At 68.7% G+C, this 13,442-nt stretch overlaps 1 protein-coding gene across 2 annotated transcripts; it reads left to right on the top strand.

Moving 5' to 3' along the window:
- The first annotated feature begins 459 nt into the window (after positions 1-459).
- LLGL1 (LLGL scribble cell polarity complex component 1) lies at positions 460-13,303 on the top strand. Of its 2 annotated transcripts, none has more exons than XM_074885553.1 (23): positions 460-686; positions 3,507-3,604; positions 5,701-5,782; positions 5,878-5,993; positions 6,441-6,599; positions 6,687-6,849; positions 6,953-7,088; positions 7,178-7,232; positions 7,398-7,555; positions 7,648-7,865; positions 7,968-8,035; positions 8,355-8,508; positions 8,944-9,048; positions 9,266-9,558; positions 9,652-9,805; positions 9,886-10,039; positions 10,138-10,421; positions 10,675-10,939; positions 11,062-11,176; positions 11,274-11,368; positions 11,483-11,606; positions 11,709-11,788; positions 12,057-13,303. In XM_074885553.1, exons 1-22 carry the CDS (start codon positions 606-608, stop codon positions 11,785-11,787), a joined length of 3,156 nt encoding a protein of 1,051 aa, XP_074741654.1. In that variant the 5' UTR covers positions 460-605; the 3' UTR covers position 11,788; positions 12,057-13,303. The 2 variants fall into 2 exon arrangements, with proteins under 2 accessions (XP_074741654.1, XP_074741653.1); XM_074885552.1 differs by having other exon boundaries at positions 5,878-6,008.
- Positions 13,304-13,442: the final 139 nt, after the last annotated feature.

The following is a 13,442-nucleotide window of genomic DNA, read 5'->3' as shown; positions in this document are numbered from 1 at the left end:
GGGGCCTGTGGGCTGGGAGGAGGCCTGGAATCCAGGACACCCCCATGGTCCTGGGGGTCCGGGGAGCGGGGTCAGCGGCCTGGAGGTGCCCTCGCTGTCCCGTCCCGCCCCCCGCTCCCCTAAACACCATCCCGGAGAGAAAAAAAAAACACGAAAGAAAGAGGTTAAAAAAAATTAAATATATATATATAAAAATAAATAAAGCGCCCGCAGAGGGCGCCTGAAGTGGGGAACTACAAGTCCCGTCGCCCCCCGCGGCGGCGCATGCGCAGCGCTGGTGGGCGGGGCCGTGCCGCGCTCGGCGCGCACTCGTGCGGTGATTGGTGGTGAGGGTTGTCCGTCAGGGCCGTGCCCCCGCCCCGCCGCGGCGGTGCCTGCCCGGGCTCGGCGCGCGGCGCTCGGCGCTCGGCGCGCGCGGACCGGGACCCGCACCGGGAGCGGGACCCGCACCGGGACCACCCCCCCCCCCCCCCACCCGCGTTCCCCCGGTCGGGACCGGCACCGCCCGACCCGGGAGCGGCCCCGGGACCGCCCGCCCCGGTACCGGCCCCGGGATCACCGACCCCGCCCGCCCCGCCCGGTACCGCGCCGCCACCGGCCCCACCATGATGAAGTTTCGGTTCCGGCGGCAGGGTGCCGACCCGCACCGCGACCGCCTCCGGCACGACCTCTTCGCCTTCAGTAAGGTGCGTCCGGGCGCGGGGGGGGGCGCAGCGCGGCGGCGGACCCCGGGGGGTTGGGGACCACCGGGAGGTACCGGCAGGGCCCCGGGAGCAGGGGTGCAGGGGTGCGGGCAGCCCCCCGGTGGCGCAGGCTCTGGCACCGCTCCCGCCCCCCCCCGCGGGCGGCATGCCGCCCCCCGGGGAGAGGATCAGCGTACGGGGCACCGCCCCCCCCGAGGGAACCGGGGTGCACCCCTGGGGGGCGGCCGCGGTGGGGAGCCACGCACCGGGACACCCCCCCCTGCTGCAGCAGGTCTGGGCCCGGGGAGGGGGCACTCCCGGGGCGAGGGCAGGACCCCCGGGTGCGGGCGACACCCGGCTGCAGGCTGTGGGGTCACCCCGGGGAGGATGCACCCCCCGAGGGTGGGTACCGGGACCCCCGGATGCAGGATGCGCCCCCCGGGGGGTAAAGCTGGGGGGCTGTCCTCCTCCCCTGGAGTGCAGGGGACACCCCTGCCTCAGGGTGTACCCCCTCCTGCGCCCGGGGGGGCAGCCTGGGGCAGGGTGTGACCCCCTCACCGGTGTGTCATCCCCTTTCCCCAGCCCCACCGGGGTGGGGGCTCCCCCGAGCACCCCGGTTCTCGCGCTGCCCCTGCCCTGTGGCTTTCCCCAGGCCTCGCTCACCAGCAACGGTGTTTCGGGGTGCCCCATGGCCCCCCACCCTGTCCAGCCCTGGAGCATCCACGGCTGCAACCCCCTTGCTCCATGGAGGGGGCTCAGACCCTCACCTCGACTCCCCCCAGGGGTGGTTATGGGGGGGCTGGACCCGCTGTGTCAGCAGGAAGGGCCATGGCAACGATCCCTGGGGCTGGGGGGTCCCCTTGCACCCCAAAGATGCATCTCTGGGGAACTGGGGAGTATCAGAGGCCCAGAGCTTGCCCCCCCCCTCCACCGGCACTGGAGAGGTTTCCCACTCGGCCCCCTCATGTGGGGGTGCAGGGCCCCCCCGGGCCCATCAAACAACCGGGGAAGGACCCTGCGAGCCCTCGGGTGCCGGACCCTCCCCTCGGCAGGACGGGCTGTGCCGGGGGGTGCCCTCCTGGGGTTTGGCGCATCCCATCCAGAGAGCCCCGCGGTGTTGGGACCATCCTCCTGCCCTGGTCCCGGGGGAGCAGGAGAACCCCAGCAATGGCCCTTGGCTGCGCCCAGACCGCCTCTGTCCGTCCATCCTTCTGGCACCGCCATCAGGCTCTTGCCCCAACTCACGGTGGGGGCTGTGGTGTGCACCAGAGGGACCCTCGGATCGATCCCGGCCTGGGAGGTGTTGGGGTGCGCGGGGGGCGGGGGGGAGTGTGTCAGACCCAGCACCCACCGCCCCGGCACAGCCCTGTCCCTCCAGACTCACCGCTGCCCGGGGCGTGAGGCTCAGCCCAGCCAGAGCCCCCTGATTTTGGGGAGGATGGAGCCCACGGCCAGATCCTGCCCGAGCAGGCGCTCTGGGGGGTCCGTACCCCGCGGGGCGTCGCGGGGGGCCGGGGAGCAGCCCTACTCCGGCCAGCCCAGCGCTGGGGCCGCCAGCTGCCCACCTGCCTCCCATTAACGGTTGTTTTTCCTCCCGAGCTCCAGATCTGCCTGGGATTTGCTGTAATTTGGCCGGGAGCGCGCCTTGGCCGGCCCGGCACAGCCTGCCGGATGCGGCCCCGCTGCCGGGTGGGAGGAAGGGCTGTGCGTGGGGGGCTGCCAGCCGGGTCCCCCGCTCCGGGGCTGGGGGTGCAGAGGAGATGGGAGCAGGGGGGTCTTTGTCAGCATCGTCACATTGGTCCCCAGCTTAAAGCATCCCCAGGGTGTCCCCATCCTGCTGCTGCTGTCCCAGCTCCCGCCGCCACTCTCCAGCGCAGCGTGCATCCCCGGGAGGATTCGGGGTGACGCAGTGTGGGGCTGCCACAGGGACTGAGACCCACAAGCACCCAGTAATTTGCCCCCTGAGCCTGACTGGGACCCCCCTGGATGGGCTGGGGATGCTGACATTCTCCCTTTGGTGGGGAGCAGGAGCCAGGGGGTGACGGTGGCTGTGCCGGCGGGTGCGAAAAGCCACCCCGCTGCGCCTCTCGGCCGCCCCAGACAAAGGGAACAGGTCAGGATCCGGCCAGTCTGGCTCCGGCGGCCTCCCTATCATCTGATCACGCCGTCGTCGCTCAGCCGAGCTGCCCCCCGGGAGCCCCACAGTCCCCTTTGCCTCAGGCTGGGGTGGTGGGTGCCCCCTGCGTCCCTCCGCTGCCAGGCGGGCAACCCCTCCCCAAGCTGGCGAGCCCGGGCACGCCGTCACCAGCCGGGACTTCCTTGGGAAGGTGCCCGCGGGCGACACGAGGCTCCAGCGGGGACGTCCCCAGCGCCGGCGGGTCCCACTCGCCTGGTTCTGCCGCCCAGCACCGTGGACCCCCGGGGACCTGCCTGTGGGGGTGAGCCGGACCCTGCTCACCCCTCCTTGGGCATCCGCACCTCGGGCAGGGGGTTTAGAGTGGGGGGGTCCCTCCCCCAAAGTGCTGGTGGGTGCTGGGGGACGGCTTGTGCGAGCTCAGACCTACCCTGACCCTTGGTGTGGCTGTTGGGTTTGGTCTGTTTTGGGGTGTCAGGTGGAAATTGGGTGAGGAGTGATGTCCCCCCTCCCCAAGGACCCCCTTGGTGGCAGTGGGGGACGAGGCAGCTTCCTGGTGGTTCTCCATCGCAGGCGGGGAAGCTCAGGCTGGTGCAGGATTGGAGCCATGGGGGCAAGGGGGCCGTGGAGGGTTTGGGAAGGGGCCGGGGTGGGGGGTCCCGACTCTGACCTGCCTGTCCCCGCGGCAGACGGTGGAGCACGGCTTCCCCAGCCAGCCCAGCGCCCTGGCCTACGACCCCACCCTGCGCGTGATGGCCATCGGCACCAAGGCGGGAGCCGTGAAGCTGTATCCTTTTCCCCCCGCGAGGGCAGGAGGTAAGGACCCCCCCCACCCCCCAACACACACACACACACACCCCTGGCTGCCCCTATTCTGGGGGACGTGGCCATGTCCGGTAGCTCCCCGTCCCCCCTGCTCTGCCGGCGTCTGTCCGTCTGTCCCTCCGTCCAGCTGGGCTGCAGCTGGGCCGGGTGGGGAGGGGGTGGCTGGAGGAAACCCCCCGCCTTGCCCGAAATGCCGGGGGAGCAAAGCGGCTCTGCCGTCCCGGGCAGCATCCCAGGCGGGGAGCGCTTCCCAGTGTCACCCCCCCTTTATCCTGGGGGGCTCCTGTCCATCTTGTCCTTGTCTGCGCAGCCTTCTGGGGGGGAGCAGCCAGCCTGGAACTGAAGCGGGGGGCTTTGGTGGGCGCTGAGCCTGGTCCTGGGTGGGGGGACGACGATGACGACGCGGGGCCCGGCCGGGCTTTGTTGCCGGCGGCGTGCAGGGAGACTTCAGAGGGCTGCTGGCGGGCGGCCAGGGCTGGATGCGGCCCGCGCTCGGGGGGCCCCGCGCCGCAGGAATGTGGGGTGGGCGTGCGGGGGGGACGTGGGGGTGGCTGCGCCCGGATTGGGGTTGGGGTCAGGGTTTGGGGTTGGGAGGGGGGGCAGCCATGCTCCCCCTCCCCCAGGCCGGCAGCTCGCTGCCTCCCGAGCACAAAGATGGCGTGTTTTTTTTTTTTTTTTCCTCTCTTGCCGGGGCCGCCTGGGTGCCAGCCCGGCCGCGACATCGCCGGTCGCTCTGCTCGGCCACCGAGCCGTGGGGTGCTCGCTCCAGCCACCCCCGGGTTAAATCCCCCACTCTGGGGTCCACGGAGCTGCCGTTGCGGGGGGCTGCGGTGCCCTGCACATCCTCTGCGGGGATGTTTTTGGGGTGGTACCCAGCTCGGGGCTGGCGATGGGGTGGCATGGTCCTGCCCGCGGCGCTGCGACCGGTGCCCATCTGGCCCCACTCCGGCTGACACCCAAAAGATGCTTCTGGAGGTTCAGGGTGCTGGGGAAGCCGGGGCCAGGCGAGGCAGCAGCCAGAGCTGGCCTGACTGGTGCTACTGGTTAGTGGGGGCACCCATGGGTGCTCCCCGGCTGGGCTGGGTGGATCCGGCTGCAGACAGCTCGGCATCGAGGGGCTGCCACTGCCTGGAGGGATCTCCTGGGGGGTCCCTGGGCTTGGACCCCTGTCGCGGTGAGCTGGTGCCACTGGTGTTCCCTGGCCACTTGCCTGCTTTTTGGCCCGTGGCACCATTTTCGGTGGGGAAGGACCCCAGGATGAGCGAGGACGGGTGGCATCCCCCATCCCCATAGCACCCAGAGCCCCCTGCGTGCCCCCGACCCCTGCACACCCTGTGGTCTGGCCTCCTCAAAACCTTGGTGGCTCTGGCCTGGCGCTGCCAGACAGCTCCTGCCTGTTGGTCCGGGCAGAGCCGCTGGGCTAGTTCCCTGCACCGAGGGCAAGCTGGGGGGTGATGGGGGGTGAGGACCACAGGGACTGGCTGGCGGAAACCCCCGGCACATGATGTGCCAAAACATAGCTGCACGACGCACCGGCAACACCGGGCTGGGGGAAGCAGCTCGCCGGGTCCAGGGGTGTCGGGGAGGCACCGGGTTGGGGTGCACCGTGTGGTGCTGGAGTCCTGCCCCCGGTTCCTGCTCAGCGGCGTCGCCGGCGGAGGAGCCGGGACCAGTCGGGTGAGTGAGGCTGTGCCGGCGCATGCCGAACCCCACCCTGCTGCCGGGTGTCTCTGCACGGCCACGGCCCCGCGGCTGAGGAAGAAGAGGGTGGCAGAAGGCAGGAGCCGGCTTGGCCCTCACACACCCACCCCGGCCACGTGTCGGCCGCATCCTGACCCGGGGCATCCCGGCTGGGGGGTGCTTGGTGGATCCCAGCCGTGGTACCGAGGCTGGCTCTGACATGGGGTGCTGCTGGGGATGCTCTGCCCTGGCTCACCGTGGGGCTAAACTGGTGCTCGCTGGCAAAACCTGGAGGGGAATTTGGGGGATCTGGGGGTTTGCTGAGGGCAGGGGAGGGGGTGGCTCTACCCTCGTTGTTTCTTTGACGACCCCCCCCAGATACGGAGCGCCGGGCGTGGAGCTGACGGGCTTGCACAAGGAGACGGCCACCGTCACCCAGCTGCACTTCCTCCCCGGCCAGGTAGGTGGGTGTCCCCGGGGTGGGGGGGCCTGGCAGCAGCGCCCCCCTGGCCCCCCACCCACCCTGACATCGTGTTTCCCCCCCCACCCCACCAGGGCTGGCTCCTTTCCTTGCTGGATGACAACACGCTGCACCTCTGGGAGGTTTGCCAGAAGGAGGGCTGCTCCCACCTGGAAGAGACCCGCAGCTTCGGCCTCCCGGGACGCCCAGGGTCCGACAGTGCTAAGTACTTGCCTCGGGTTGGGGTGGGGGGGTTCCCCAGCTGCCTCCCCCCCCTCACTGTGGGGCTGCGGCCGGGAGCGATACCGCTGCCGTCTGGGAACGGCGCGTGGGAGCAGCCGTCCCCGCTCGGGGCGAGATGGCAGCCAAGGTCCCCTCGGGAGCGGTGGTTTTCCCACCGGAATGCTCCTCCAATCCCAGCTGGGATGCTGTGGGGGGGTGGGGGGCGGTGGGGGAAGCACCCCTGAGCTTTTCATAGGTGCTGGCAGGGTCTGGGGATGATTAGTGGCTCTAATTACTGTTAGTGCTGAGACTGCCCCTGTCCCTCCTGAGCCACGGGCGATGCAGCGTCGGGGCAGGGGAGGTTTGGGGGCTCCCCACCGTTCCCCCAGCCCCAGCACGGGACTGACGCAGCCCCCCACTCTGCTCCCCCCTCCAGCTGCTCCCCCGGCATCACACGGGTGACGGTGGTCCTGCCGACGTCCGCCTGTGCGGTGGCCTGCCTGGGCACCGAGGGCGGCGCGGTGTATTTCCTCACCCTGCCCACCCTGGTGCTGCTGGAGGACAAAACCCTCTTCCCGGATGAGATCCTGCAGAGGTGAGCCCTGCCAGCCCCACCGGCCCCCTCTCTACCACCCCAAACCCCTCCTGACCCCCTCTGTGTGTGTGTATGTCCCCCACACAGCGTGCCCGACGACTACCGCTGTGGGAAGGCGCTGGGGCCGGTGGAATCCATCCAGGAGCACCCACGGGACGGCGGCCGCCTCCTCATCGGCTACAGCCGGGGGTTGGTGGTTCTTTGGGAGCAGAACACACGTGTGGTCCAGCACCTCTTCCTGGGGAACCAGGTACCAGGGGTGGCGGGGGGGGCTGCAGCCTCATGTGTCATCCCCCTTCCCTCCCATCCTGGGTGTTGAGCCCCCCCCACCCTGCTCCGTGTTGCCCTCACAGCAGCTGGAGAGCCTGGCCTGGGAGCAGAGCGGGAAGAGCATCGTCAGCTCCCACAGCGATGGTGGGTACATGGTGTGGGCGGTGAGCGGCGCCAGCCAGAGGACCCAGCAGCCCGTCATGTCCACCATCCCCTACGGTACGGGGAGGTGGGGGGGAGTCACAGGGTTGGGGGCTGATCACCCTGTCCCAGTGCTGCAACCTGTGACGTTAACATCTTCCTTTCAGGTCCGTTCCCGTGCAAAGCCATCAGCAAAATCCTCTGGCGGACCTGCGAGTCGGGGTACGTCCCCGCAGCGTTGGGGGGATGCTCTGGCCTGTACCCCCCACCTCCCTCTCCACCAGCAGCCAGAGTGGGCTGGTGATGGTCACAGCGGGGGGACCTGGGCTGTAGGGAAGGTGCCCTGCGGGGTCCGGGCATTGATGGAGGCTGCTTCATCCCTCTCAGGAACCCCTTCATCATCTTCAACGGGGGGATGCCGCGGGCCAGCTACGGCGACCGGCACTGCGTCAGCGTGCTGCAGGGCCAGACCTTGGCCACGCTTGACTTCACCTCCCGCGTCATCGACTTCTTCACCGTGCAGAGCTCTGAGGCAACCGAGGGAGGTATGTCTCGCCGGGGTGGCCCTGGGAAGTGGGTGGTGGTGAGGGAGTCTCTGTTAGCAGCAGCTATGTCCTGTCCCCCCCACCCTCCCCAGGCTTTGAGAACCCCCGTGCTCTCGTGGTGCTGGTGGAGGAAGAGCTGGTGGCCATCGACCTCCAGACACCGGGCTGGCCCACCATCCCTGCCCCGTACCTGGCACCGCTCCACTCCTCCGCCATCACTTGCTCCTGCCACGTCTCCAACGTGCCCCTCAAGCTCTGGGAGAGGATCGTCAGCGCCGGCGAGCAGCAGAGCCCCCGGCTCTCCTCCGCTGTGAGTGATGGGGGTGTCCCCAAACCCCCCAAATGGGCTGACGGGGGATGCTCCCGCTCCCCACGGGGTGGGCTCCCTCCATCCCTCCTTCCCTCTCTCCAGGCTTGGCCCATCGATGGGGGGAAAAACCTGGCCCAGGAGCCCACGCAGAGGGGGCTTCTCCTCACCGGGTGAGTGGCCTGGCAGTGGGGAGGGGGGGCGGCCTGGGAAACCCAAAACGTGCTGGTGGGACACACACAGAGCCTCAACCCCTTCCTGCAGTGGGGGAGTGGGATGGGATGGGGGTGGGGGCATCTCTTGTTGGGTGGGCTGCCCCACTCTCGTTCAACTTGATGGCTGGGCAGGAGCGTGTCACCCGCTGCGTTGTCCCCCCTTGTCCCCCGCCTCTTCTGGCACGGTGGCTGCCAGCACACAGGCAGCTCTTGTTAGCCGGGCAGATGTCAGGGCCCCACACTAACAGGGCCTCCCCGTTGTCCTCCCCCCTGCCAGGCACGAGGATGGCACGGTGCGGTTCTGGGACGCCTCGGGGGTCTCTTTGAAGCCCCTCTACAAGCTGGGCACTGCCAGCATCTTCCAGACAGACTGCGAGCACAACGACAGCCTCAACCAGGTGGGCGAGGAGGAGTGGCCGCCTTTCCGCAAGGTGAGATCTGGGAGCGGGGGGACACTGCTGCGGACCCCGGCACCCCCCTGCCTCCGCTGACACCGGGCTGGGGTGACGGTGGGGGGCAAGTCCAGAGGCAGGCACGGAGGATGCACCCGCTGGAGCCATCCCAGCTGCGCCCCGAGGGATGTGTCCCCCTGGCTCGGGGCACAGCTGCCGTGTGACGCCCCGTGGGGACACAAGGGACGCTTGTTCCGCCTGCCCCGTCTCACGGGTCTGCCCCGGTGCTGGAGGGAGGGGGCAGCTGCGGGACGCGTGGGGACAGACCTTTCCCCGGGCGTGATGCCCGGAGCAGCCTGTGTGCCGCAGTTGGTACCCACCAGCTGGTGGGGGGATGTGGGGGTGCAGCGGGGGGGCTGCCCCACAGCTGTATGAAGGCACCCAGCCCCCCCCATCCCTCTCTCCCTCCCGCAGGTGGGCTGCTTTGATCCCTACAGTGACGACCCACGCCTGGGCGTGCAGAAGATCGCTCTCTGCAAGTACACGGCCAAGATGGTGGTGGCCGGCACGGCGGGGCAGGTAGGGCGGTGTGGGGGAAAGAGGGGGCTGCCGGGCATCTCTCAGTTCCCGCTTTGGGGAGACACAGCACGGGGTGGGGGCTACAGACCCTGCAGACCCTTGTGCCTGTCCGTGAAGGGCTCCTACCCGTGGGGTTTAGCCCCTGGCTTGCAGCAGGGTGGCTGTTCTGGGGTGGGGCTGGCACATGTCCCCCACCGTCCATGCTTGTCCCCTGCAGGTGCTGGTGATGGAGCTGAGTGACGAGAAGTCGGAGCACGCGGTCAGCGTGGCCACGGTGGACCTGCTGCAGGACCGCGAGGGCTTCACCTGGAAGGGCCACGACCGGCTGGCCCCCAGGAACGGGCCCCTGCCCTTCGCTCCCGGCTTCCAGCCCAGTGTGCTGGTGCAGTGCGTGCCCCCCGCTGCCGTCACCGCCGTCACCCTTCACTCCGAGTGGAACCTCGTGGCCTTTGGCACCAGCCACGGCTTCGGGCTCTTCGACTATTACCGGCGCAACCCCGTGCTGGCCAGGTATGGGGGAGGAATCTCGGTGCTGGGGACCCCCCACCCCTCCCAGAGCAACGTGGTGGGAGTCCAGGTGCTGAGCGTCTTCGGTGCCCGCAGGTGTACGCTGCACCCCAATGACTCGCTGGCCATGGAGGGGCCCCTGTCCCGCGTGAAGTCCCTGAAGAAGTCCCTGCGACAGTCCTTCCGCCGCATCCGCAAGAGCCGGGTGTCAGGCAAGAAGAGGCTCAACGCCAGTAGCCCCTCCAGCAAGGTGGGCAAGGAGAGGAGGCCGCCATGGCTGCTCCTCGTCCCCACCGGGCAGGGACTGACCCCCGTGTCCCCCCTCCCCAGGTGCAGGAGGCCAATGCGCAGCTGGCTGAGCAAGTAGGACCCCCCGAAGTGGAGATGACGCCGGTGCAGCGGCGGATCGAGCCCCGCTCAGCTGACGACTCGCTCTCGGGGGTGGTGCGGTGCCTCTACTTCGCTGACACCTTCCTCCGAGATGGTGAGACCCAACCCCCTCCCTGGGAAAAGCCCCCGAGCTGTGTCTGGCTGGTGCCACGCTGCAGGGAGGGGATTCTGACACTTCTCCTGTCCCCGTAGCTGCCCACCACGGCCCCACGATGTGGGCAGGGACCAATTCTGGCTCGGTGTTTGCCTACGCGCTGGAGGTCCCGTCACAGGAGAAGTTTTCGGAGCGGGCGGTGGAGGCTGTGCTGGGGAAGGAGATCCAGCTGATGCACCGGGCACCGGTGGTGGCCATCGCGGTGCTGGATGGGCGGGGGAACCCCCTGCCCGAGCCCTACGAGGTCTCACGGGACCTGGCCAAGGCCCCCGACATGCAGGGCAGCCACTCCATGCTCATCTCCTCCGAGGAGCAGTTCAAGGTGAGCGTGGGGTTCACCACCCACATCTTGTGTGTCCCTTCTGGGTGTCCCCATCCCCTCGGGCGCAGAGGATGGGGCTGGAGGTGACCAGCCAGGCCCTGGGGCCCTCCTTTGCCTGTCCCCAGAGCGGTGGCTTCGAGGGGACGGTGCTGCCCTTTGCCCAGGGCTTCTGCAGTGGGGGAGGCTGCTTGGGTGCCCCCCAAAACCCCGCAGCTTCCTGGTCCCACCTCAGCTCCTCTCACCCCGCTCCCAGGTCTTCACGCTGCCCAAAGTGAGCGCCAAGACCAAATTCAAGCTGACGGCACATGAGGGCTGCCGGGTACGGAAGGTGGCCCTGGTGAGCCTGGCCAGCGCCGGCTCCGAGGAGCGGCTGGAGAACTGCCTGGCCTGTCTCACCAACCTGGGGGACATCCACATCTTCACCGTGCCCGGCCTGCGGCCCCAGGTCCACTACGGCTGCATCCGCAAAGAGGACATCAGCGGCATCGCCTCCTGCGTCTTCACCAAGCACGGCCAGGGTGAGGGCTCCAGCCCCGTGCCGGAGTGATGTCCCTTGGAGATGGGACGTTGTCTCCGGCTGCAGCCCCGCTGGGGGTTCCCTGAGGCTCTCTGTTGTGTCTGTCCCCCCCCCGCTTCATAGGTTTCTACTTAATTTCACCGTCCGAATTCGAGCGCTTCTCGCTGAGCGCCCGGAACGTGACGGAGCCACTGTGTCGGCTGGAGGTCGCCCGGCTCCAGGACACCTCCTGCCTCAGGTGGGACGTGGCATGGGGGCTTCGCTACGGCAGCGCCCCTGTACCCCACCCCGTGGCCCCGACTCCAGCAGTAATTTCTCCTCACGTTTCCTTCCAGCAACAGCTCGATGGCGACGCCGAAGCTGCCGCAGGCGAACGGCACCCACGTCCCGTGCAGCCCCGAGGGCCAACGCTCCCCCAGCGACAGTGACCGTGAGCGATCACCCTGTCCCCACCATGCACACCGTGTCCCCAGGGGCCCTGCTCTGGGGCCGGCCCCGTGTCGTGGCTGCTCCCCCCAGCCCTCCCATCCCCGTGGCTCCCCAGGGTCCCCCGAGGAGCACCTGGCTGCCTTCTCGCCCGGCCCCATCGATTCCCCCAACAGCAGCATGGAGAACCCGCTGGATACCACCGGGGATATCACCGTGGAGGAAGTGAAGGATTTCCTGGCGTGAGTTTTGGGGGGGGAAACGGTGTAATCGGTGCCCGCTGCCGCCAGCACCGAGGGGCTGCAGCGGTGCCCCCGGCTGCCTCTCACCCTGCTCTGCCCCAGCTCCTCAGAGGAAGCGGAAAGGAACCTGAGGAACGCCAGCGAGGACGAGGCCCGGCCCGCGGGGATCCTCATCAAGTGAGGTGTGTGAGGGGCTGGTGGTCCCCAGGGTGGGCACACGGGGGGGTGGGTGGTTCCAGAGTGCCACGGGGTTCAGAGCTGGGACCCCAAGGCAGTGCCCCAGCATTCCCATCCATCCCCGGGAGGGGGGGGCTTGTAGAGGAAGAGGGGGAGTTGAGGGAGAGCCGCGTGTCCTGGGATCTCCCCAGGTCCCCTTCTCTCAGGGGCTGTGTCACCCGCATGCCCAGGGCCCCCCAGGTCCCCTTTTCTTAGGGGCTGTGTCACCCCCAGGCATCGCCGGCCTCCCCAGCCCATCTCAGTGCTCGGATTCCCGGGACGCGCGACTCGACTGGACCCCCCCGTGTCCCCTCCCCGCAATAACGTAGACTCGCCTCTTCTCTAACATCCGTGCTGGCCACCGGCGCGCCCCGGTTCTGGCACGCTCCCCCAGCGCCTCCCTGCCCGCTGCCGGCCCCCCCCCCTCCTCCACCGGCCCTGGGGTAGGGGGGGCCGTGGTGCACAAACTCTTCCCGGTGGAAGATAATTTTCTTTTCTTTTATACACGGTCGAGTGTCACTGTCCCCTTCTCCAGAGCCCCCTTCCCGGGGGATGCTGCTGCTTCCCCAGCTCCACGGGGAGGGCTGGGGCTCGTGGGACCCCCCTCATCCCCTAGTTTTGGTCCCTTGGGGAGGTGGGGGGCCAGGAGCCCCTGGGCACAGCCCCCCCGGTATCCCGGTCTGTGTTTACATGCCCAGCTCCCTGCAGTTTACAGCCCCAGCCCAGGCCTCCGGTTGCCACCCAGGTCTCCGTCCTGGGGGAGCCCAACGTGGCCCCCCCTGGCTCCCAGGTGGGCACCAGAGGGCTTGAGCAGCCCAGGGAAGGGGCGGGGGGGGGGAACGGGACACAGGGAGAGGGGGGGGTCACAGGTGGCCTTTTTCTCTTAGTGGCTTCTCCAAGGGCTATTCTCCAGGTTGGGCTCCGTGCCTGCTGCTCCTTTCTGACACTAATTCCTGCCACGGGTGGGTTTGGGAAGGGACCGTGCTGCGGGGCGGACACGCCAGCTCCCGGCCCTGGTCCCTGCTGGGGGTGGCGGGGGGGGGGTACGGATGGGGTACAGGGCTGCCCCAGCCCCCTCCTGCCCCAGCCTGGGGGTCTCACTGTGCCAAATCCCCCCTGGGCTCCCCAGCCCGGCCTTCGTCCTCGCAGGGGGCTGTGATGACCCCGGCTCTGTCCCCTGGGCCATGGTGGCTCTGGGGCTCAGCCTGGCACCTGCCCCTCTCCCATTTTTTGGGGATCCGGGGCCGTTTTGGACCCCCCGGGCTCTCTTGCGGTACATGTGGGGCTGGGGGGGGGGGCGCCGGGCAAGGCAGCGCTGCCCTGGGCTCCGTCGCTGCCTGCCGAGGCCGGGGCTGTAGTGTCCCTGGTAGAAACCCCCCCCCACCTCATCCTTTTTTTTTTTTGGTAAGATGAATTTAGCATTGTTTAGTTATTAAAAATACTGGTTTTTAATATTGAAAAATAAAGCATTTAATATCAACTGCCCAGGCCACAGGTGTTTAGGGGAGTCATGGCAGCGGGCTTGGAGCCAGCTGGGGGCCGGGGACCAGCCCCCTGAGCTGCAGTGGGGCAGGATCAGGGTGGGGGGGACCCTGCTTGGGAGGAAGAGGGGCACAGTCA

The sequence above is a fragment of the Strix uralensis genome, chromosome 16 (genome assembly GCF_047716275.1).
Source record: "Strix uralensis isolate ZFMK-TIS-50842 chromosome 16, bStrUra1, whole genome shotgun sequence".
In the NCBI taxonomy this organism is placed as follows: Eukaryota; Metazoa; Chordata; class Aves; order Strigiformes; family Strigidae; genus Strix; species Strix uralensis.
Note: the sequence above shows the minus strand (reverse complement) of the source record. Positions and strands in the feature narration are given on the sequence as shown.